Genomic DNA, 26806 nt, shown 5'->3' with positions numbered 1-26806 from the left:
AATCCGTGCGATGAGCCTCAACTGTCTTTGTTAAAATAGAGATTAAGGTCTTGTTGGTACTCTCGGCTTGGCCATTCGCTTGCGGATAATAAGGAGTAGATTTATAATGGGATATCATGAAATTTGTTGTGAGCTCCTTAATCACTTCATTTATAAAATGCGTACCATTGTCGCTCACAAGTTCAAAAGGACAATCGAAGCATGTGATTATATTTTCAAAGAGGAACTTGGCTGTTGTCCTCGCATCTGCCTTACGTGTTGCTTTCGCTTCAGCCCATTTGGTCACATAGTCAGTGGTGGTGGCCACAATAATATAGCAATATTGTGTGTTACGGGCCGCTGGGCTAATTGGACCTACAAAGTCTAAACCCCACTTTTCAAATGGTTGGTTTACTTTAATTGGATGTAGGGGCATCTGATCTTTATGCTGGGTTCTTGTAGCGTTGGCATTCATCACACAAAAAGTGATGCATCTTGGAACATAGTGGGCCACCAACACCCTGATTGCAATATCTGTCACGCAGTTAAGTCTCCTGAAAAGTGACCACCGGCTACGCCCATATGTGCCTCTTGCAAAATGTATAGATACTCATCCTCTCACGGCATGGTGAGTCTCCTCTGCGGTGCTCGAGTAAGGTCGGTGCTCAGAGCCCTCCGGACTGCAGGTGAATGCCAGCACAACGCCTAAGAACGTCATCCTTTTCTCTTTTATAAAGAGTCATGGCCATTAGGCAATAGGGTTCGCATTCCTTGATCAGCTTTCGAGGTAGATCTTTACGAAGCTCTTTGGGTGGAAAAGCATTAACTAAGAAGTTAACAATCTTCTCAGTCCATTCAGGCATTGTCTCCACCATGAGCAAGGAAGTGTCAGGTAATTCATCATCAACTCTCGTAGGAGCTTCACCATTAGGTATGCGAGACAAATGATCAACCATGACATATTTTTTGCCAGGTCTCACAACAACAGTGAAATCAAACTCAAGAAGAATCAACAACCATCGTGTGATTCTTCCTGTGGAGAATGGTTTGTTCACCAGACACAACAATGCTTGATGATCCACATAGAAAACAAACTTGGTGGCAAGAAGGTAATAACAAAATTTCTTTACTGCTGCATATATCATTGCCAACCCTTCTCGCTCTGTAGTGGTGTAGTTCATTTCAACATCGTTCAACTGGAACAACTGGCAAAGCTAATGGGGTAGTCTAGTTTATATTCTCCAGATTGAGTTAGTACACACCCACCAATAGCAAAGTTTGATGCATCAATATGCACATGGAAGATTAAATCCCAGTTAGGCATTCGCAAGATTGGAGCACTCGCCAGGGCCTTCTTTAATAACTCATATGCATGGTCACAATCTTCGGTCCAAATAAACTCGATGAGAAGCTTATACAATGGTCGAGCTATCTCAACGAAGAATAAAATAAACCTTCGATAATAACCAACATGGCCCATAAAGCGTTGGACTCCCTTATAGTTGGTGGGTGGGGACAATTCCAGAATGACCTTGATTTTACTTTCGTCAGTGGAAATCCCATTTTTCGACACTATATGCTCTAGAATAACTCCATGTTTAACCCAGAATTGGCATTTAAAAGGATTCAATGAGAAGCGATATAATCTACACCTTTCAAATACTTTTCGTAAACACATCAAGTGCTCGTCCCTCCCAAGAGGAATGAACACAAAGATCATCTAAGAAGGCTTCACAATAAAGTCCCTTAGATATTCCTTAAAGGCTGTGTTTATCAATCGTTGGAATGTTGCAGGTGCATTGGTTAAGCCAAAGGCCATGACGCGAAAGGCAAACACTCCAAACTCTGTTATAAAAGCTATTTTAGCTTGGTCCTCTACTAATGGCACAGACTGGACTAAATTTGGGTTCCTTGGAACTATGTGTTGTGAGACGGTTGCTCGACACGTGGTGCACGCATCAGTGCGGATACTGGAGGTGTGTTTGACCAGGCTAGTGGTGCCTGATTTGCTAACATTCGCTTAAGTACTAGTAGGCAATCCTTAGATTGATGGCCATACTTACCACATGTATTGCAAGTCCCATTGAATTTAACTCTGAAGGTGGGACATTCACTCGTGCTATGTGGTCCTAAGCAAACCTAACACCATTGTTGCTCTCTTCTTGGGTACATATGGCTATTTTGAGGATCTCGATTACCCCTAAAGTATTCTTGGAGAGCCTTAGAAAGGTCAGCTATATAGACATTTCGGATATCTTGGGCTCCTTGGCAATAGGTTTTACAGTCATTGGCTCATGCCCAGATACTTGTGAACTAACGGACTTTGTCTCCAAAGACACCTTTTTACCTGCAATCATCAAGTTGTCTTCTAACTAGATTGCATTGGCAGTGACTGCTTTCCACGTCGTAAGACCTCTAATGACTAGGCCATTGTATATGTCCTCGTGGTACAATCCTCAGATGAATCTATCAAGAAGTTGGTTGTTATTGAAGCGCTCATTGGGAATACAACTAGAATTTAGATGCTTTAGTCGACTAATAAAGTCTCTCACTGACTCTCCTTCCTCGCGTTCAGCTTTTTGGAGTTGAGATGCTACACCCCAAAGCACACCCTCACGTATGTATTATTTCAAGAACAATCTCTTGAGAGTGGGATAGTGAGTACGCTCTTCAACCCTTAACGGTTCGATACCAATCTTCGGCTTTTCCACTCAAGGTTAAGCCTAAGTCTTTACACTTATGTGTAGCTCATTGTGCTCTTCCAAGGAATCACACACGTGTTCAAAAACTTCAATGTGCTTCCTAACATCTTCGTAAACCATTGAAGTTCTGAGTGAGCTTGGCAACTTGTACCGCCTTGCTTCTAGGCTCTCTCTCAGGTATGCCATGCATGTTTTCCGTAATAGATCGTCCAATTGTTTGAGCAAACGCTGCTAGATCACCTAAGTGATCAGGCATAACTGGTGGAGGCACTTCTGGGATGACCTGGTTTTGACAGGAGTTGGCATTGGTCTTGTATGTATGTAGCTGACGCAGGATATGATATGTGACTAGGCATAGCTCCACTTGGATAAGGGTTTTGATAAGGCATTCACGGAGCATACGCCATTGGCATAACAGGAGGCGTAGGAGCTACATGAGCATGAGTAGCGATAGGTACATATGGTCGATATGCACTGGTACACAAGCACTGTTGTAGGTACTGTACCACTAGGTAGCGGTGTTGTACTAACTACAGTGGTAACGAGTGCACTTTCCGTTATGCCATCATCGGAGTAGGCATTGTGGATTCCCTAATGGTGGAAAGTTGAGCCAAAGTTGGAAAGCTAAAGTTACTGCTCATGGGCTCAACCTGCATTGAGACTCCAGGCAAAACAACATACGAAGGATCTACGGGACTCCTCACTGAGGGAGTCTCCAATTGCAACAGGGTTGGTTGTTTAGCCTTGCCCGTATCCAAAAATCTCATAGGGCCAGTTGAAACTAGGTTCACTCCCCTATTCTGCCTCTCGAATTGGATAATTCTATGGATAACTTCACATATCATTTGTTGTTGTTCATCTAGATTGGTGGCACTAGTAGATGTAGATCGTATGACTTCTAACCAACCTACATGGTATGTGTAACCCATGTATAGGTCAGTCAGAGTCTCCGTGTGTAGGTCATATTCCCAATTTTCATTGAGAAATATCCCATCCAAACTTGGCGTGCTAAAAGGTTCTCTCAAAGTGGACACAATGTCACTTGTTGTGGTATTTCTAGGGGCCTCTACTTTAGGAAGAGCATCAGAAGGTGGTAGCTCACTAGGGCCTTCATTAAATGAAGTGGGAAGAATATCCACATGGACACTCTTTGGGAGGGCAAGGTCTACATGAGATGTGAATGGCAAATCTACTTCCCCACCTCCTTCGTTTACTTCACTTATCGCAGATTCAGAGCGCGTAGCTCTGATAAAAGTCTCTATTAGACAACTAAACATGCTAGATCCGGGTTGTTGTGGGGCCCAAACTGGCACGTTTTGGCTTGCTTCCTCAGAGTTCTGGGTAGGATGCCCTTTCGCCCTTCCATGACTTTAGAGTCAGAGGACGAGTCACTAGCCGTTATTCGTGGATCTTGGGTTGTACTTCCTTGGGTTCCAACTGACGGCCAAGATGCTAACGTGGAGGGATGGTGTGAGCCTGCGTAAACTAAAATGCTTTCTAGTTGCTAAGACTCTAGCACCTGACCAGAGCATAGATGCATGTGACATGGGTATCCTACGGGCATTGGTAACTACCCTTGAAGCCCGCATAAGTGGTTTCTCAGGTGTTTCGCACCCCGTTTTTTTACTTGGTATTTTCTTGTTTTCAACCCATTTTTACCCCCTTAATTATGGTTGAAACTGGACTAAGGCATGTGATAGCTCAAGAGATGAGCGTATCGTTCAAGTTGTCCTAGCATGTTTTATAGCAGCACACTGTTCGCCTATCCGGAGCTCCCGTGGCCCTCAGAACACTCTATTTGTGCCTGTGGGGGGAAAGGTGAAGGCTTTGTCCCACATGCCCACTCCACTCCTTGGGGGGTAGACTATATAGAGAGCTTCACTCCCCTTAAGCTTTCACTTGAGAGAAAGCTATGGAGGCTCACTCTCCTATATATATATATATATATATCAAAGGACCGAGATCGGGGTCGGGGTCAATTGGGGGTTTTTTCTTTTTCACTTTTTTTTTCAAAAAAAAATTCTTTCCACGCGGGTTGGATTGATTTAATTGTTTTTTTAATTTTTTTTAAAAAAAATTCTTTTTTTTCTTTTTTTAACCCTCTTTTTTTAAAAAAAACTTAAAATAATTTTTCGAGAAAAATAGCCCTAGCTAACTTACTAACTTACTGCTCTAACACACAGAATTGGAATGTGCAGAAAATGAAGACAACAGAACAGAAAAAAATTGAAGAACAGCAAATACACAAACACGCCTCTCTTTGCCTTTTCTGCAGGATAAAATCGACTTCAAGCCACAGCCCGAGCCACATCTGGAGCTTGGTGCAGGGCAATTCCCCGGCAGCGGCACCAAAAATGTGTGCTTTTGCCGCACGTGTCGGAGCTGGGGACTTGCCAAGCATCGTGTGCGAGCCACGAATGGCTACAAGCACACAACCAGGAAACCAGCAAGCTCAAAACAGGAAGCAATTGTGTGTCACTCACTGCTCAGATCGCTGTCGCTCGTGAAGGATTCTCGTGCCGCGATGAAGAAGAAGCCGCCCTCACCGCTCTGTCGCCTCACCGCAGTCGAGCTGCCATGCAATGCTCGATCACTACACTCTCTCTCTCTCTCTCTCTCTCTCTCTCTCTCTCTCTCTCTCTCTCTCTCTCACACACACACACACACACACACACGCTGGAGACAGAGATGGAGAAGATGAAGCAAGAGCACTCCTTGTATTCCAACACTTACTGAATGAGAGGTTTTAGGTTATATTTGACTTTTATATGTGACCTGGCCGTTCACACATGGACGCCTGGCTGATCCTAACCCTTATCCTGATGAAATTCAAGGTGCGCCTCTCATCGGCAATCACCCAATCCCTTTACCCTTTACATGTGGTGCCGACAAGCCCGGCCCATGACTCAGAATACGTAAAATAATTATATGACTTAAAAAGTAATACATCTCAATGTCCGCCACCATAGGTTAATAGACAGAAGGGTTGATTCTAAACAGGGTAGGGAAATAGCCTCCAAAACTAAGAGCATGGGAAAGGATACCCCACGAGAACATGCGATTCCTAAAACTAGATCACACATGACAAAACTTGGCTGTTATCCTAACCCCTAGAAGGAGATTGAGCAATGCGAAGAATTTAGTGATTTAGTTAAAAAAACACAAGAGAAGCTTAAACCAAGACCCAAGCAAGTGATACTTTCAGATACTCTACACCCTAGTATCTTAACTCCTCCTACTGAGATTCACAAACTTCTAGATGTGCCGAGTGTCATGAAAGAGACTGAGGGACAACTACCATATAGAAACCCTGAACCCATCTCGGAGATAGATTTTCCAATCTCATTAACACCTATTTATGGAAAGGAAGTCATGAATGCACCACTAAATATCTCCAAATTGTTAGACTTTATGGCCTCACAAACCAATACAACTATAACCACCCGATTGAGTGGAGATCCTCAATTGGTTAAAGCAATGAGAGCTCTCCTTAATGGGGAACTCTATGTTGGATTACCACCATTTATTGACATGCATAAGGCATGTCCCCAACATACAATGGAGACACCTCAAGTTGTACCCGAATCAATAGTCCCAGTGAAAGAAGAAAATATCAAATCTATGGTTGAAATTCCACTTAACAAATTGGGACAATACTTTGAAGGTGATGAGTCTAACACACTACTACCAATTATGGCCAAGGGTATCATAGTGATGGGAGTCCTTAATGGTGGTGCGGGAGTCAATATAATCACTAAGAAATGCTGTGAGAAGATGTCCAAGCCACATCTAGAAGTCTCAGACATCATTGTCAAGATTACTATTCGCCAAACCTATTGGGATGCTATGAGATTTAAAGATCAAGGTTCTCAAACATCGGGTTAAGCATACCTTCATTGTTATGGACTTTTCCAAACAACAAGAATCATACGAACTGATCTTAGAATACCCATTCATGAGAGAAGAAAATATGGTACATGAGTGGTCTAAGAACCATGTCTACCTCCAATTCGATGATTCCATCATTAAGGTTGATCTTGTGACAAGCTGCGTACATCCTATGAGTAGTGGAGGAATTTTTGAAAACCATTCAAACACCACCACTTATCCAGTCCCATTGCAATACTGCTATACTTGCAGCAGAGAAGAAGAGACCAATGTGTAGGGAGGACCCACCCTACAAAGATGCTAAAAAACAAGCTATTGAGCTTGAAGATGGTCTAAATTGGGGAGCTAGAGGATCTACATGGGTTACGCCTGATGGTGAGGAGCTCCCTAAGGTCATGCCTCTACGATAAATGATTCTTGCTCTACCTTCTAACATTGAGGGGATTGGTTATATAGTGACCTTGTGTCCACGTGATGACTCAAGCTCAACACCAATAGTGGTGAGGGGTCTGAAACAGAGACTAAAAGCGATGCCAACTCCTCAATCACAACAAGAAAGATAGAGCCCAGAACATCCAAAGAAACTACAAGGAGTAGCTCCGATTCTGATACAGATTCCCAATCTGAAGAAAGGAATGAAGTTAGTAGATGCTAAGTAGCATCTCCAAATATGGCGAAGACGTAAATACTATGCAGTGAATCATCATAAAAGGCTGCAGCAAGAAATAACTACTACTTCCCAATGGCTCTTGTACGTGGGTGCAATTGACTTACATCAAAAGTTTATAGATGATGGGGGAGAGGAGTTACAAAAGGTCAAGTATTGTAGACCACCCTCAATTGATATAGCTAAGGTGGAGGTCTCTGATGAACCAAAACCAAGTCGCTCAACTAGAAGGAAACAAAATCCTAAACTCGCACAGAAGGAACGAGAGGCTAAGATTGCAACTAAAGCAACTAATGAAAAAAAGTAAAATGAACTTGATTTGCACCCAGCACCTGAGTATTACAAGTCATACACCATAGGGGAACGCAAGTTAGTGTTTGATAATGCCAAATGTAACCCCACAAGTGAGAGTGGAGGAGTCTATGAGGGGCCTGCAAAGGTCAAGGAAGTAGACTTGGCTAAACCAGGAGAAGATCCTAAGCCTATCTGCATAGCCAAGGACTGAAATAAGATTGAGGAGGCTGAACTTGCCAATGAATCCCAAATATGCAAGCATTGTTAAGGAAGAGATCGATAAACTCATTAAGTGTGGAATCATCTATGAGATTAAACACTCTGAATGGGTCTCACCCATTGTGGTTGTGCCCAAGAAGAATGAAAATGTAGTGTGTTAATCTCAAGAAAGTGAATGATGCCACGCGCAGTGATCACTACCCCTTGCCATATTCAGAACATGTCCTCAAACAAGCAGTGATTCCTACTGCCACCACACAGCAGGGATCACTACCTCTTGCCATATTCAGAACATGTGCTCGAACGAGTTGCGAGTAGGGAGTCTTATAGCTTCTTGGATGAATACTCAGGCTATAATCAAATTCCAATCGCACCTGAGGACGAAGCCAAAAAAACCTTTGTAAACTGAGAATGGTATATATGCTTACAAAGTTATGCCATTCGTCATTTTTGCTATGGTGCATGGAGAACTTCACTATGTTTATATGGAGTTGTGCGAGGTCATGGAATGTAAGCAAGCTACTAAGGGTAGTATTTCTAGAGTCTAAAGCCAAATTAGCAGGCCAGATTTTGTCCCAGCAGCATTGTCAAAGATAGGAAGACAACGCAAAAGTTCTCGGAACAGAAAAGCTAATTTTTTATAAGTGTTTGTCTGATTTCTGGAGCCACTACAAGCAGTTTAACGATTTGAACACTTTCATAGTTGATGATTCAGCTTGATTTGTACATTCATTCATCTTGGAAAGAGCACCTAACGTGCCTAAGGAGCATGTTTGAAAGGTGTAGATCTTGTTATATATCCTTAAATCCTTACAAATGCCAGTTTTGAGCGAAACACGTAGTTATTATTGGGCATATAGTGTCCAAAAATGGAATTTCCACTGATGAGAGAAAAATCAAGGTCATCTTGGAATTACACCCACCACCAAACTGCAAGGGAGTCCACAGATTCATGGGCTATGTCGACTACTACCGTTGGTTTATTCTTTTCTATACACGAATAGCTCATCCTTTTTACAAGCTATTGATTGTATTTATATAAACCGAGTGTCAACAAGCTTATGACGTGCTGAAGCAAGCCTTGGCTAGTGCTCCAATCTTGGGAACAATTAAGCTCCAATCTTGTAAACACTTAACTGGGATCTCATCTTTCATGTACACATAAACACTTAACTGGGATCTCATCTTTCATGTACACATTGATGCCTCTAATTTTGCGATTAGATATGTCCTAGCACAGCTAGGGGAGCACACATTGGACTATCCTATATTTTTTTCAAGTTGGCAACTAGATGAAGCCGAAATTAATTACACCACCACCTTCCCTTTTGACATGGAGGAGATTGATATCTTATTCAGAATGCACAAGGAAGTCAACAACAGATTTATGCAGGCTATTTTAAGGTTTGCTATGTCCATGTCCTAAACTTTAATTTAAAGTGTTATGCTTTCTCAAAGTAATGCGATGTGAATTATCTATACCGCCTAGTTTTATCAAGTCACCCATGGGAAGCTCAGCGCAGGGTATATATTTTGGTTTCTCTTATATCCTTGCTTCTGGTTTTATAGGAGGTTTCCTACATGGATATATGTACATGGTTTAGGCATGTAGTTTTGGACAAAGCCCAAATCTTTGTAATGGCTTACCATGAAAATTAAGTGTCATGTGACCTAAATTATAATTTTGATATTTTGACATAGATACTACATTTATTGTCTTATACTGTTTATTGACTTTTGTAGTGCACACTAGAATTTGATTGATATAGATACTGAGTCGAAGCGATGTTATCTTGCCAATTTAATTGTAGAATTTCATGGCAATGTGAGGCATTAAGTCCACACAATCATTTTTTTATATTATTGAGAGAGAGAGAGAGAGAGAGAGAGAGAGAGAGAGAGTATTGACAATTGAAAAATGGTGTGAAGATCTATTAGAAAGTTAATAGCTAGTATCGAGGCCCTTACCTAGGAGGAGATTTTAGAGGCAACGACGATCATTAGACGCAGAGTCCCACCAAACAACATGATGGCTTTAGCTATGGGTGGAGAGTGTGCTACAACACCATGTTATTGCACTTAATGTTGAGACTACCCTTAGAAAATGTAAGCATATACATTGACTGATAACACCTATGTAATTTTTCGTATGTGTAGAATCTACAATTAGCAAAATATATGGATTTGGATGTATGACTATTGAGGGCCACAACAATTCAAAATCTAATCAACAATATTGGGCAATGAGAGCCTAATGTGCCATTTGCGTTTGTTCCCCCTCCACAATGGCCAAGACCAATGCCACCACCATGGCAGTATCTACAAACACCAACCGACCAGGGAGTGGATCCACCTTGGAGATTCGCCATCCCCTCGACGCGGTAAGGCATAACAAGATCATGCCTATGACTCTTCCCAACAACAACAAGAGCAAGCTTACTCTCCCCTATAGAGCAAGCTTCCCCTATAGGGCAAGCTTACTCTCCCCTATAGAGCAAGCTTCCCCTACCCAATAATAGTATTCTACATAAGCCTAGTTAACTAGAATTCACATATTAAGAACACATCTATGATGTAATAAGTAAATTCAATATAATTGACAATGTAAGAAGACATTGATCTTTATATTAACTTCTCTCGGCATGTACAAAAGGTTTTCATGTAGGATGTTAACAAGGCATTTTTGTATCTCCATGTTGTATTAATGATCTCTATGATATAGTTCATAGCACCAAGAAAACTTGCTTCGTTCTCCCCACGGTACCTTTATGTAGAATTCAAAGTAATGTATGTAAGTAATAGACTTTTATGGCTTAATGTTGAAATCTAGACATTTTCAAGATAGAGGAGCATGGATGCCTAGGACGTGTGGTTGCCATTAAAGCAAATAGAAAGAAAAAGATGCAAAAAGAAGAAAGAAGTAACATTTATACAGCAACATACAGAGCAAAGATAACTCTTACAATTTTATTATAGATGGAAAGGTTACAATCTCAAGGGGATTCCACAACCTCTAGGATATGTGGTTTGATACAAACAGAGCAGGTTTTGGAAGCTTCACTCCTACTTCCGATTCTCCTACCATCTAATTTAAAATAGAAATCCCTCGGTGCATCACTACACATCAATTGGATCTCTTGTCTAACAAAGGCCAATTGGCCAATGGCTTTTTAGATTGACCGCTAACGAGACTCGGCCTTGTGATTAGATTATAACATCTAGGTGATGCAAGAGTGAGTTCAATCATGCATGTCTTGATCCAAGCTTTGCCAAACAACTCTCCACAATCGCCATCTTCTGTAACAATATCGCATGCATAATGTTTGTCTCCTAATTAAATACATGGTCATAGAAATAGCTAATGCTAAAAATACGACTGTCACCATAACATAATTTGCTACAAATACGAACAAAGTTTATGTTCTAATTTCACCTGAATATAACATCTAACATTGTTACTTTGCATTCAATGGCATCTTCTTACAAAGGTCTTCTGTACATCTCATCCCTCCCCCAAAAACTAGTTCATCCAATCATTATCAAGGGACCTCGCTTCATATGTTAACTTTATTTTCTTGATACGCTCACATGATGCAAACGTCTGTGCAAAGGCACTAAATGGTATAAACCAACTCAGATGAACGTCCTTAGAAACTGTTAATGGTTTCATTGATGCATGCATATCTGTTCTTATCTTATTCTTGTATTATGCTGCAATGATGTTTATGCAAGAATAAACCCATTCTTGATTAGATAATGGTGGTAGTGGGATAGACTCCAGTCTACCAACATTATCGTTTTTGCATTAGCCAAAAGATACATGAAATTATAAAAGAAGATTCCATGTGCTACTAAATGGTTGGATAGGTTATCATATAGCAATGTGCCTATCTCTATACATAATAAGACATTGATTCTTCCATTGATACACTCCATATTCTGCCACTCCTCCACATTTGATGGATATAAATCTTCAAGAAAATTTTAATGCTTAGCTATATAGCACAACAATTAGGTATTGAACACAAAAAACAAAGACTACTTATTGAATCTTATTGTTTGTCTTAAATCTTGTATTTTCATCGTGGTGATGTAGCATTATGTCCACGTGCATATAAGAATGCTGCACAAGCACCATTTGGCCGCCTGCTTGGACTCTAAGATCCTACCTTTCCAATGCTTGTTAGGATCACCAATGTCTTTTCATTTTACCTTGAATGCTTCTCAAGTGTTGGGTCACATCATAATCCAGTATGACTTTCTGAACCGCTGAGGGATCCAACTGCCATCAGCATCCTTCCTGTTGAAAAGTTCAACACTTTCAATGATACACGTGTTTTCTCCTAGATCTTATCTACAAAGAGAGAACAAAAAATTATTATCATTTCAATGGGCTCAACAATCTAAATAACAAAAATAGAACTTTAAGAAATGTTGTGAACCTCGCACTCCGTTTTCCTTATAGTCGAATTGACAAATAACCCTTCAAGTTTTCCCAGATTACATCATTAGCAAACATAGATTAACAAAGTTTACCAGACTATTAAGATCGAAGAAAAATGAGACTGAGAGAAGAAGAAGAAGAGATAAAGCGGATATGACGGAACTAAGTGACGTTATAAAAGAGGGAAAAAATGAAGAGAACTAAGTTCGAATTGTGGAGAAGGTATCAATCAAACTAGTTTTCAATCAATCTGGCCTCTTTTCCTAATATTCCTTCTGATATACGTTTTGGTAGGTGATATTCAGGCCTGACATTCTTCTATTTTTTAAGTTTTATGCCAATACATTTTATTCATCTTTTCTTGAGCTCAAAATTGTGGAGACCACTGACAGAAAAGATCCATGTTACATGGATCTAAAATCCAAACGCTCTCATTGGCTAGTCTTATTTTTTTAATGGGCTCCAAAAGAGCCCATTTGGAGCCCGAATGCCCCTAGTGATAGTACGAAATAATGATTCTCTAGTCCTAAGAGCACTTTCATCATCTCTTTTAATGCAAGAAGTGAAATGTGGTTTTTCAAAGGTACTAGAAAGTGTTCTTCATGATTGAACTTATTGTTCAAGCTATGGTCATAACCCAAATAATCCTTTGGCATAGTCCAAAAGACTATAAGATCTTGTGGGAGAAAAAAATTCCTCTCATCCACTTGCTCCTCAATTCTTGGAGCGTTCTCCATGGATTCCGTGCTACTATTGCTTCTACCCTCTCTTGGATAACACACTCAATTGGGTGCTTGTTGTGAGTGACGAAACTTGATGATGAGAGAAAAATGGATTGTTCACATGCACTACACCAATCACTCTCCAAGATTTTTAAATGCATAACAATTGGTTTGAATATGCCGAATTTCACTCACCACACTCGTTCAACGATTTATTAACTTTTTCTTTTCCATTGAAATGAGTTTTTCAACGAGTATGAAAAACTAAGCAGTTTTTCATGATTGTGAAAAACAATAGATTTTCACTACCTGGTTTTTCAACGATGAAAACTCTACCTTGCAAATTTTGATTCTTAATATAGGAAGTATGCACTATACTCCAAAGATCCAAAAATAGACTTGGTCTTATGTGGTTTTTCACAAGTGTGAAAAGGGCTTCCACGACGTGAAAAACTATGAACTTCTGAATTTTGTTTTAGAGGTTTATATTAATGCACACTTATGTCCTTTGATGGCATTTGATGATTTTGGAGGTTTATATTGATGAACACTAATGTCCTTCGATATTATCTAGTGATTTTAGTCTTAAATCTTTCCTTTATTAGAAGTTATTATGTTTTTCACATCGACGTGAAAAACCATTCCTTTAGTACATAATCTTTCCAACAAGTTCTTCTTACAACCATAAGCTCCAATGAGCTTCCAATGCTAGTTAGAATGATGCACAAAGATCAATAACTCAGAGAGGCAGAGTTTAGCAAGAATCTTAATGAGCCACAAATCACACAGCTTTGTTGGTTAAAACTTGTTAGTTCAGAACCAAAGGAGGCTTCTTCACTCACAAAGTCGGCAACTCAATTATAGAGTATTTGAGTTGGTTTTTAAATTGGATAAGCTATGTTTCAATTATAGAGTGTTTGAGTTGGTTTTTAAATTGAATAAGCTATGTTTCAATTACTCAACTATAGAGTATTTGAGTTGGTTTTTAAATTGGATAAGCTATGTTTCAAGCTTGTAATAGCTCACACCACTTGCCATCATTCACATAGAGGTTGCTTCTCATTGAGATTCAATGAATGTATGTTTGATTCAAGTCCACAAATCAGCTTAAACTCACACTCTCCAATCATTCTCTTCACTCTTCCTTCCCTACACAAAATTCATAGATTCCTCTCTTCTCTTGATTAATGTAAGAAGAGCTTGGTTGTGTTTTCTTCTTCACACTCTTCTTCTTTCTCCACACTCTCATTTCACTCCTCTTCACACACTCATTTTTTCTCCTCCCTCAAAAATTGAAATGGAATGCTCTGCTCAAGTCACACATGCTATGGCTTGATAGAGTACTTCTCCCACCCACCAAGAAGAACAAAGTATAGAATAATGCTAATCAACATAGAGATCCTACTTATATCAATACTAATCATCAACATAGAGTAAATGGAATAAGCATGCATAAACGCAAGTGAGATAAGCATAAATGAGGCTTGACATAAGTATTCTATAAAGTAAGCTTAAAGCTCTATTATATCACCAAGATATCTTACACAGAAAGATTATACAAGGGTTGTACATCTCTTTATAGATACTCATAAGAAACTCTAGTTTCTCCCATGAATATCTCCACCTCCCACTTGTTAGAAAATAAGTGATGAAGGGTACTTGGAAATGAGGAGGAGTATGCATCGTAGAGATAGGCTTCCTAAGGTTATGATGTTTGTAAATGTTAGGAAGCAATGTACACCTAAAAAGGTGTTCTCAACAAGCATAGTAGATTCCTAGGTAGAAGGCGACTACAATAAGTGCACATTTGATGTGCACAAAAGTCTCCAAACAACATTGAATTGGCCCCAATTCAAGGGGAGGTGGACCTAGAATCAAGAGAGATGATTAGGACATGTTTAGGTCAAGATTAAGCGAAGCCATGGGCTACTTATGATGTACCTCAGCCTAATTAAAGGCCCCCCATGTAATGGAAATTGTGTGTTTTATCCACTCTCTCTAGCATTGTCATTATCTTCTCATTAGTGCTAATTAGTTTTTCTCTACTTATATTATGCCAAAATAATGAACCTAATCCATTACTATCCTTCCTATTAATTTCAAAGTTGGTATCAAAGCCTACCACCACATCCCTTAGCCATCTATGCACTCTAGGATGCCCAACTCATAAACGTCATTAAGCCTTAAATCACTTTGAAAGTTTAGTTGTTCACTCTTCTACCCATTCACTCAAATCAGCTCAAATCAAGTGAATTAAGGGATTCTACTAAAGATTTGTGCAACCCACAAGCCCACCAGAGCAAGGAGATCATAGACATATAAGCTCACCTCAAGCATCCAAAAACAACACAAATCAAGAGAAATTTTTAGCATTCTCTGTTTTCTAAAGATGGGCTCCGATGTAACTAAAGCTATCAAGATTGTTTCTCTCTCATTATTCCATGTTCATATCAACTCTTATATCTTGATTTGTCATCTAGCCCACTCAAATCATCAATCTACTCTCTATTTCATAACAAAAAATTTCCTACAAACAAAGAATTAAAGTGTTAATCTCAACCATTGAGGGTTCAATTCCTTAATTGGGGTGTTTCTATTCCTCAAGAACTCAAATCACTAAAACATTATGGTATACAATGTACCTATGTGTGGATTTATGACCATCCACACCACCGTCCAAATCAACCCCAAATTTGTCATCTTTTGAATACTATCCATTCACCTCATCAAAATAACACCCCTACTAATGTGTAGTTTCTTAGTGAGTGGATTATTCCCTTTACGATCTAAAGAATAACCAATGAACACATATTTTTCATCAGCTATGACATATTTCCATCTAGAATATGCACATATGCAACACATCCAAACACTTTCAAGTGACCCACATCTGGTTTATAGCCTATGAACTTCTCCTCGAGTGTCATATCATGCACCACAACTGTGATAATGGGTATTCTATTCATTATGTACACCTCCATTTGCATGGATTTGTCCCAAAAATGATGAGCTCTCATTCATTGTGGCTCTACCCACGTCTACAATGTGCCCATTCTCCCCCTTGAAAAACCCATTTTACAAAGGGGTGTACCAACATGAGCTATCTAGTAATCATGCAAGTTCTCAAAAAGCGGAGTTTTTTTTGACATGTATTCTCCTCCACAATCAAAACTTAGGCACATGCCTTTCTACTTCTCCCCGACGAGATTTAAACGAAGAGCCGATCAGCAACTAGAGGTTTTCCGTGTAGTCACGTTGCATCTAATGGTTGTGTTTTCATAGCAAAGGTGGAGGTGGCCAATTGCACAAAAAGCACCAGGCCCACAACAACGTCTTGATTGGGTAATTGAGTTGACATTGATTCGTTGGTTATGGGATGCGTAGGTGACTCAGAAGCGAAGTCGACATATTAGGTAGCTACACAAGGAGTGTTTCATGATACAAACTCGATTCAAGTATCATCAACAAAACTGGTGCATAGCAACAAAAGAGCTCTTCCTCACACAAGCATGATAATAATTTCTCAACCAATAGTAGAGTTCGAAAGAAAACGAATTCACCATAAGTTTTTGAAAGAGAAGATAATCTTACATGAAACTTAGACCACCTTGCATTCATAACTATAAAGTGATGGTTATGTTATCACAAGAAGTGACCCATCCATATTTTGAGCTTTTAGTTTGATCACATTTCCTATTCTTAGCTCTTTGAACAATGCAATATCGAAATGGCCACCTCTGATACCATGTTAAACATGGTGTAGCGGTAGACGTAAAGCTAAGAGCTATGGTGGATCAAAGGTATCCATAGCTAAGAGTGTGTAGTAGAGAGAAAGCTTAGAGAGAGAAACTCAATACTCTAGAGAGAGATGATTGCACTACTCAATATTGATTGGATTGATTGATACGATGAAGTACACCAAGTACATACTTTTATAGGTTGCAAACCTTATTTTTTGACTCACATAAATCACACACATGAGCATATGATACATGTCATACACTTATCTTATCCAATTATAAGAGTGTGTTCACACACACATATACATGAATAAGAAGGTTACACACGCATACATACAAACATGTAACCCTTTGAGGGCAATACACACATGGCTACACACACAACTCTGAAATACGTAACAAACTTCATGTGCTGAAAGCATAGCTAAGGAGGAGTCTAATGGAGCAGTTTCTAAGAGTAATAAGTGGGTGGAAAGTTGGAAGGAGAATCTCCTTATCATGTAGATGAGAGAAAAAACTATCAAGAAACATCTTCTTGGTAGGAAGTAATGCAAGAGCTTAATTATTCAAATTAAAAAGTGCTCCTTTAAAATTTTATTAACATAACAAGTACTCCTTTTAAGGCATCTATTATTAACATAACAAGTCCTCCTTTAAACATCGATTATTAACATAATACGTACTCCTTTAAGACATCGATTATTAATGTAACAAGTACTCCTTTAAAAATTTATCCTTTTTAATTACACTATAAATAATGGATTAAATTTTTTTCTTCATGCCCCCAAAAACCATCAAAATCCATAAATTTGGTAGATCATTACGTGTGTTTTTTATTTAATTCAGTAGTTATATTAGGTCTTAGTCACCCCTAGTAGACACCTTCCCTACCCTAAAAAACCCACGTGCAAGAAACATCATTTTTGCTCTTTGGAAAAAGTGGCATGTGCATCTAGAGTTGCTCACGACGTGAGCAAAGACTTAGAATACTTAATGAGCTAACAAGCTCACGTGTAATTAGGTAGATAATCACCTTTTACACTGCACAAAATTCACAAAACTTTAATATTTTCCTGCCTAAGCAGCCGAGGCGATGGAGGCTCACCTCTTCAGATTCTTCCACACTGAGGCATCTGTAGGTACCTCCAACCTCAGCGTCTGGATCCTTCAGGCTTCTACCCAATCGCTCCGCGCAGTCCATCCAGATTCTCCCTGGAGAGATAGAGCTTGACAACGCGTCTGACAGCACACCAGTGGCCATTATCCCTCCTTCTTCCTAGAGTCCGCATTCTCAAACGAAGAACTGGAGAAAGCTCTCCATGCCCTTCCTCGCAGGTTATGCCTGGGGTGAGAATGACCTCCTTCCAGGAACATAGGGAGCTCTTGAAGGACGGCCTTCAGCAAGGTCATGGCCAGTGGGTATCCTTAAAGATGGACTTACACACCTGAACCATAAGGAGAGCGAAAATTGGCTAGAGATCAGCTAGCGCTACCTTTCCTAGAGGACACTACAGTCCGCATGGGATTTTCAGCCTCTCGGGTGAGGAGAGTGTCAGTTCTTTACTTGTCTGCCCAAAACCAGGTTCTCATTCAAGGCGCATGGGGCCAACGCTTCTCCATTTCCCATACAATTTGCCAAGGTTTTCCTTTGGCCCCTCTGTTTGTGCCGGAGGTGATGAGCAATTAATTACCTAGCGGTGCAAGATACAGGTTTACAGGGCCTCAGACTACCCATCTGCAACATGGAGAAGCGTCTGGAGTCTTGAGTTTGTGGATCACAGGCAACATACCTCTCCTGAACGAAGGGGAACCTTCAGCGCTTCGCGATTGCAATTGATGATTTTTGCATCCCCTCTCGAGCAAGAGTCAATTGATGCAACCTATGGCATGGGGATAGGAACCTCCCAACTTGGAGACTAGAGCCTTTCAGCCCAAAGGGCACCTCAGTGCGATACCTCGGGTGTTAGATGGACCTCGTGAACATTCATCAACAGCTTCTGCATTGGCTTGTCTTTCCCTGGCAGGATGGGTTATAATGACCAACCAGGTTCTTTTGGCCACCATGTGGTACATTACTATGTAATAGCTTGGGCACAGAGTGCTTGCAGCAACCTTTGAATTGGAACACCTTCAAACGTCTCCTCATTTGGCTTTCGCACCCCCATCCCTGGGCCACCTTGGATCTGGACCAGCACAATCTCTAGGCTCCTTACCACCCACCCACCCACCCCACCCCCGGGGCACCCCAATAGACAGATTACCTTGCCGAAGTGGGGATGCGAGAAATCATCCTCAACATTCACTCATCATCCTGGGAGAGCGGTAAACCACGATTGCCTTTCCCAATCCCCAATCTGGGTTGTGATCTTCTCTCGCATGACCTCCCCATCTTGATCCTTGGCGTCAGAGAAGACCTCTCACTGGCTTTCAAGTCAACCGATAACAGCCTGCATGCCCAGCTTCTGAGGAGGATTGCAACTCTCTCCTCCGGAAGGTCCAAATAGTAGGGGTTTGTCACATCGACCCCTGCCCCTTGAGGTCGTAGATGATCTTTCCTAGGCGTCTCTAGCTTTGGGAGAACCGTTCCCCCATCTGAGTACAATGGAATCTGAGAGAGTGGCACTGGAGGGATACCATGACCCCAAAACACCCGGACTATCATTTCTTCTCCTGCTCCATCCAATTGGGAAGAAATTCAGCTTCATGGGATTGAGGGCACACCATCCACCCCGACATTGAAAAACCGACAGAATTTCTTCCCACATCCCCTCCGATTTCATGAAGAGACTTGTTGGGTTTTATGCTGTGTATGCACCCAGAGGAGTGCTAGTGATCATCAGTAGGTTACTGGGGCACTTTTTACTTCAGTTAGTGGAGGTTTTTTCCCCCAGTTTAGTTCAGTTTAGTTCAGTTTCACTTATATGCAGTTTATAAGTGTTTTGGTCCACCCGGCACATTTATGGCCGGACATGTGAACACTTATCCTTAAGGGTCACTATCATGTGGCTATTGTACTTGATTTTTTTCATTGAAGCATATTGGAAGTCGTGTACTCCTCTCTCTGGTTTTCCACACTTGCTTGAACCTGTGTAAACCCTAACCCTAACCATCATTGTCTTCAATTGGTATCAGAGCATTGAAGCTCTACACAGCCCTGCCCGTACACTGCCAAGCCTTTGCTGCATCTGCCCGTACAGCATACGTACATTCAGCCTGCGCTGCCTGCATCGCCTTCAGTAGCTGTACCAGCCCGTACAGTCAAGCGCAGCCACCTACATCACCTGTACGCCGTCAGGTAACCTCTGCGCCTGCTGCCCGTAACTGGTCGCCTTCAGTCGGGTACTGCAAGTCGTCGCCTACAACTACTGTAGAGCGCCGCCTTCAGCCCGTGTACCTGTGCGCCACCTGCAAGACGCCGCCTGCAGCCCCCGTCAGCGCTATTCAGCGTACGTGTACCAGCCACCGTAAGCGCCGACTGTCACCTGCGCAGCCATACGCCTGTAAGCGCCGACTGTCACCTGCCTGCGCCAACTGTACAAGACAGCGCCGACTGTACCTGCACAGCTCTGGTCGACTTTGTCAGTACGGTACTGTGGTCGCCCTGCCCCGTACAGTCCTCTGTACACATCTGCTCACAGTATTCCGTACCTGACCAGTACCTGTCAATACTCGACTGTTTCTGTACCCGTACTGTACCAACCTGCAGAGTACCTATTTTCACTGTTCAGTACAAGTACATCCGCCGTACTTCAACTGTACCTGCAGTCTGCTCCGTACAGTAAACTGTACCTGCACAGTATAACAATCAAGTCATCCACACTGTGGTAAGCATTACAAATTTTGAATATTGGGCATTTTTATTTTCTCTGTGAAAATATACAGGCACAACAGGCAGATTTTCTAGCAAGAAAATATACAGATTTTTTGCACAGTTTGGGTGCAGCAAATTTGGGCAATTTTGGGGCATTTTGGCGTTGTGTACGCCATTTGCTGCTCTATTCAATCATTGGTGCATTGAGCTGCACATTCAGAGGATTGAGAGTGCAGGCAGATTTGGGTGAACTGTATTCAGTGGAGTACAGTTGTTATCAGGGTTTCTGCTATTGGGTTTTTTGGTAAACAGGTACAACATTGTGCGTAAAGCATAATGGCAAATCAACAGCAAAGTGATGTATTCACATATTTGTCTAAGGAAGACAAATTGGATGGCACGAACTACTCCTTGTGGAGTTTTATGCTGAAAAATGTGCTTGTGGCAAAAGGTCTTTGGGATTTTGTTAGTGGTGATGAACCACGTCCAGGTCCATTGGCTCCAGAGACTCCTCCCCAAGGGGGTGCTCGTGGACGAGGACAACAGGTACAGGCTCCAGGACAGCCATTGCCTGTTCAGAGAACAAATGCTCAAAAGACATGGGATGCCAGGGATGCACAAGCTTTGTCACTCATTGCATTGTCAGTTCAGAGGTCCATTATACCTCATATTCGTTCAGCTGGCTCTTCACAGAATGCATGGGTGACTTTGGAGCAGATGTATGCTGCTCGTAATGAGGCTAGGATCTCATTTTTGAAAAGAGAGCTTGAAAATCAGAAAATGAATGAAGGAGATGACATGTCTAGCCACTTAAACAAGCTGCAGGATTTGAGAGAGCAACTCATCAATGTGGATGAGATTATTCCTGAGACACAGCTTGTGTCCACCATCTTGCACTCTTTGCCAAGATCTTACTTGGCTTTCCATACCTCTTTGAACCTCAGCATGAGGAATGCTGTTGAACCCCTCAAGTATCAGGAACTTGTTGCTCTCTTACTACAAGAGGAGCAAATGAGGAAGAATATGAATATGAACACAAATGCTGAACAAGCATTTACTACAGGTCAAAAGGGGAAAGGAAAAACTCAGCCAAAGAGTGCAAACCAAAATTCAGGTTGGTGGTTCTTCACACGATACCAAGAAAGGTGATGGAAAGCCCAAGAAGAAGGGCAAATGTCATTACTGTAAGAAGCCAGGTCACTACATCACGGAATGTAGGAAGAGGATTGCCAAAGAGAAGGCAAAGGAAGCTGGGATGTCAGTTAATGATACTTCTAAAGCTCCTCCAGAGACTGCTTCTTTTGTTGAGGACAGGGATTACTGTTTTTATACATGCAGCTATGATGCCTCTTGGTCTTCACAGGCACTCAGTTTGACAGAGCATGCATGTACTTGGTATTTTGATAGTGGTGCCTCAAAGCATATCACATCTCGCAGGGATTTGTTTAGTCATGTTGGCCCTGCCCCTGTTGGCAAAACTGTTCAGTGTGCCAACAATGCTTCATATCCAGTTTGTGGCATTGGGGAGATTCAGCTTACAGCCATTGATGGCTCCATTCTCCGCCTTACAGATGCCTTATATGTACCAGGGATAAAGAAGAATTTGTTGTCCATTGCTTCTTTAGCACATTGTGGAATGCAGGTCTACTTTGATGATGATAAATGCATGGTCAGAGACAAAGCAAATGCCTTGACCTTGATGCTTACTGGTACATTATGTCATGGACTTTATGAGTTGGATGCATTTCAGCCAGTGGATCAGTCTGCTTATCATGCATTCACTCTTACTCCAGCTATGGTTGATGCGGAGTTATGGCATGCTCGCATGGGGCATGTAAATTTTGGTAGTCTTATGCTTATGCAGCGGCATAATATGTTTACAGATCTACCTCTCATGGAGAAACCTCCAGATCACATTTGTGAAGGATGTATTTTGGGAAAAATGCACAGGTTTTCCTTCCCACGTGATCAGGCTCTAAGAGCAACTGCAAAGTTGCAACTTATACACAGTGATCTTTGTGGTCCCATGCAGACGAAGTCATTAGGTGGTTGCTTTTATTTTGCAACATTTATTGATGACTTCTCTCGTATATGCTGGGTGTATCCTTTGACACAGAAATCACAGGTATATGATGCATTTTTGGACTTTGTAGCACTTGCTGAGACAAGAGTCAGGATGCAAGGTGAAGACTCTCCGTTCTGACCGAGGGGGGGAATATATGTCACATGTGCTGAATTCCTTTCTTGGGAGTAGAGGTATAAAACATCAGTATACTACTCCTTACACTCCACAGCAGAATGGGGTTGCAGAAAGGAAAAATCGGTCACTCATGGAGATGGCTAGATGTATGCTAAAGGCAAAAAGACTACCACATATCTTTTGGGTGGAAGCAGTAATGTGTGCTTGTCATATTTTGAATCGATGTCCCACAAAGGCATTGGTTTCTATTACTCCTTTTGAGGCTTGGCATGGCCGCAAGCCTTCTGTATCGCATTTTCGAATCTTTGGGTGTCTTGCATATGCACACATACCCAAAGAGTTGAGGAGGAAGCTTGATGATAAAGCCACAAAATGCATTTTTGTTGGGTATAGCCGTGAGAGCAAGGGCTACAGGTTATATGACCCACTATCCAAGAAGATATTCATCAGTCGGGATGTGATTTTTGATGAAAAATCAGAAATATCCATGGCTGGTTATGAGGCAAATCAGGCTGAAAATGATGTGTTTGAAGGTCTACTACCCATGGAGTTTCATTCCACAGTTGGTGATCCAACTCATGAGGGTACTGGACAGCCAGCAAATGATGTAGGTGGTGCAAAAATTCAGCAGCCAAATGAGCCAGAAGCTGAACCAAATATGGAACAACAGGCACCACAGGTCAGACATATACCTAGATGGTATTTGAGGACATTACAGGACAGCCATTTAGAGGGTCCTCTTGCTGGTCGTACTCGTAGGGAGACAAGGACCAATGAGCATGCACACATCATGGATTTGAATCTGGTTATGGCAGCCAGTTTACAGGATGATGATGAGCCTGATTCATTTGTGGATGCACGAGATAATGTGCATTGGAACAAAGCCATGCAGGATGAAATTGATTCTATTAAAAAGAATCAAACATGGGATTTGGTTGATCTGCCCAAAGGCAAGAAAGCCATTGGTACTAAATGGGTCTATAAGTTGAAAAGACATGCAGATGGATCCATTGAAAGGTACAAAGCCCGTCTAGTTGCAAAGGGCTATGCACAGAAGAAGGGCATTGATTATGAGGAGACATTTGCTCCTACATCCCGTATGTCGACACTTAGGTGTGTCATTGCATTGGCTGCACATCGTGGTTGGGTTGTTCACCAGTTGGACATAAAGACTGCATTCCTACATGGGGACCTCGAGGAGGAAGTTTATGTATTTCAGCCCATGGGATTTGCAGAACATGGTCATGAGGGGAAAGTATGCAGGCTGAAAAAGGCCTTGTATGGTTTGAAACAAGCTCCACGAGCTTGGTATGCAAAAATAGATGCTTTTCTACTCACTCAGGGATTTGTGAACAGTCCATCAGAGGCCACTTTGTATGTGAAGAAAGAAGAGACAGATCTGCTGGTCATCAGTCTTTATGTGGATGATCTCTTGCTCATGGGATGAAATGATGACAAAATTGCAGCTTTTAAGGAGATACTGCAACAGACATTTGACATGTCTGACTTGGGACTTGTACATTACTATTTGGGCATACAGTTTGTGCAGGATAACAGAGGCATTGGGTTGTTGCAATCACGTTATGTTGCTAAACTTCTGGAGAAGTTTAAATTTCAGGATTGCAAGCCTATTAGTACTCCTATGGAGCCTGGGATGAAACTGTCACTACAAGATGACAGTGTTTCCTTTGATGCCACTACATATGCTCAGGCTGTTGGGTGCCTCATTTACTTGTGTAATACAAGGCCAGATATTCAGTATGCAGTCTCTCAGTTGAGCAGATTCATGCACAGCCCACGGTTGTCACATTGGCAAGCTGTGAAGCGTGTATTCCGTTATTTGCAGGGTACCTCGTCTCTTGGTTTGCTTTATCCTGAGGGGGGTGACATGCAGTTACATGCTTACAGTGATTCAGATTGGGCTGGTGACTTTGATACCAGACATTCCACTAGTGGAAATTGTTTCTTCCTTGGCGCTTCATGCATTTCTTGGCTAAGCAAGAAACAGACCACAGTGGCCACTTCGTCTTGTGAGGCAGAGTACAGAGCAGCCTACACTACTACTGTTGAGTGTGTTTGGCTGCGTCGTCTTATGACTGATATGGATATTTCAGTGGAGGAGCCTACACCTATCTATACTGATAGTCAGAGTGCCATTGCTGTGGCCAGGAATCCTGTGTTTCATGCTCGCACGAAACACATTGAGATTCACTATCATTTTGTTCGGGAGAGACTCCAGGCAGGAGATATCAGTCTGATCTACTGTCCTACAGATCAGAATGTGGCAGACATCTTCACCAAGGCATTACCACGTCCGAAATTTGAAGCATTCCGCAATGCTTTGAATTTGTTTCCTTTTGGTGGATGATGTACAGTGATCACATATCACTCCAAGGGGGTTTGTTGGGTTTTATGCTGTGTATGCACCCAGAGGAGTGCTAGTGATCATCAGTAGGTTACTGGGGCACTTTTTACTTCAGTTAGTGGAGGTTTTTCCCCCAGTTTAGTTCAGTTTCACTTATATGCAGTTTATAAGTGTTTTGGTCCACCCGGCACATTTATGGCCGGACATGTGAACACTTATCCTTAAGGGTCACTATCATGTGGCTATTGTACTTGATTTTTTTCATTGAAGCATATTGGAAGTCGTGTACTCCTCTCTCTGGTTTTCCACACTTGCTTGAACCTGTGTAAACCCTAACCCTAACCATCATTGTCTTCAAGACTGTGGAGCAATTTTCGTCTGTAGAAGATCTTCCTTTTTCTCCGCAGGAGTTCAGCAGTGGACATCTAGCTCACAATAGCGGGTAACGAGAGTTACACCCTCATACTCACTTAATCTCTGGATCACCGCCACCATCACTGCCCATGTCCCAGTGATCCCACCGACTACCATGAATTAAAGGTGGGAGCTCGTCCGCAATATTGCCGCTTGGTACATCTGGAAGGCATGCTGATGAGGCCATAGAGGGGTATGATCATCCCCCGTGAGAGATCATTGGATTCATCTACACTGATATCATCCACACCCTCCAAGCAAACTCGGAGCACTTGCAACACTTGCAAGGTGACTCATGATCATGTTGCGTAGGCTTACAGCCTTCCTACTATCATGTGCACAGTGTATATCTACTGTGTGCAACGCGCACACAAGACTAGCTTCAAGGCTTGCGGTAGATTGGAGCTAGGCACGCAGATTGGCGAGCTGGGCTAGGGATGGACTGACAGGCGGGCACCCATGTGTGGATGCCTGGTGACCAGCCAAGAGCCTATAAAAGGGTGGCCAGGGTCAGTCAGTCAGTCAATTAGTTAGCCTATGCGAGAGCTCTGCGGCCAAGAGCCTGGATCTAGTGCAGACGTGTACCTGCTTCATGCAACCGAGGCTGGCAGCACTCTTGATACCCGCGAGGGTAGCTCATGGGGTAGAGACTAGTCGGTGTATCTTGTTAATTAGCTCAGCTCATGGCTCGATGGGGACAACCAAGTCTTGTGGGCTTGGCCCACAGCTGTCATGGTTGGGTGGTGAGTCAAGCATGCACCCCCTTCACGACTTATGGCTTTGTTTTGCAGGTTTTGGGTCTTGTTGCAGGTTTTGCCCTACGAGGTGACCCTGGGAGTTTTGACAGTGGTATCAAAGCATCCCTCGGAGAGCGAGCAAGTTGGTAGGTAGGAAAAGAAAGAGGTCAAGAAGAGGTATGAGTTCGGTTGCACTCCTGTTTTTTCAGATTGTAGCGTGTTTTTTCTTGTACGCATCGTGGCGGAAGAGAAGATAGTGTTGTGGTCAAGAAGTGGGTAGTAAGGGACAGCTTTGCTTGTTGGCACGTGGGGGAAGGCAAGTGAAGGAAGCCTTGTCGGCTGTCCGTGAGAGAGAGAAAACCGAGAATCTTTTGCTGCTGCTCGCAGGTGGCGGGCAGCCCGGGTGCAGCGCTTTTTTCAGCCTTTCCGTTTTTTTAGAACTCCACGTTCTTTTTAGCGTTGAAGGCCCTCATGTGTGTTTTTTTTTCGGCAACCCCATCCTTTTTTATTTAAAAAAAACGCAACTCGCATAGCCATTTTTTTTTAACAAGCAGCCAAAGTGGCGGGTTTTTTTTTTTTTAAAAACTGCATGGTTTAAAATACCTCAGCTTGGATGCCTTTTTT

General features: G+C 41.9%; 1 protein-coding gene across 1 annotated transcript in view; it reads right to left on the bottom strand.

Annotated features, from left to right (window-relative positions):
* Positions 1-11965: 11965 nt before the first annotated feature.
* The window catches only part of LOC147625941 (uncharacterized), a 72220-nt gene continuing 57379 nt past the window's right edge, over positions 11966-26806 (bottom strand). The window contains exon 4 of the mRNA XM_086817474.1: positions 11966-12049. Coding sequence (XP_086673600.1) covers positions 11986-12049 — 64 coding nt within the window. The 3' untranslated portion in view covers positions 11966-11985. The remainder of the gene's footprint in view (positions 12050-26806) is intronic.

Source organism: Cibotium barometz, chromosome 23 (genome assembly GCF_041138505.1).
Source record: "Cibotium barometz isolate CiBa-2024 chromosome 23, ASM4113850v1, whole genome shotgun sequence".
Classification (NCBI taxonomy): domain Eukaryota; kingdom Viridiplantae; phylum Streptophyta; class Polypodiopsida; order Cyatheales; family Cibotiaceae; genus Cibotium; species Cibotium barometz.
This window is presented reverse-complemented; position numbering and strand designations above follow the sequence as displayed.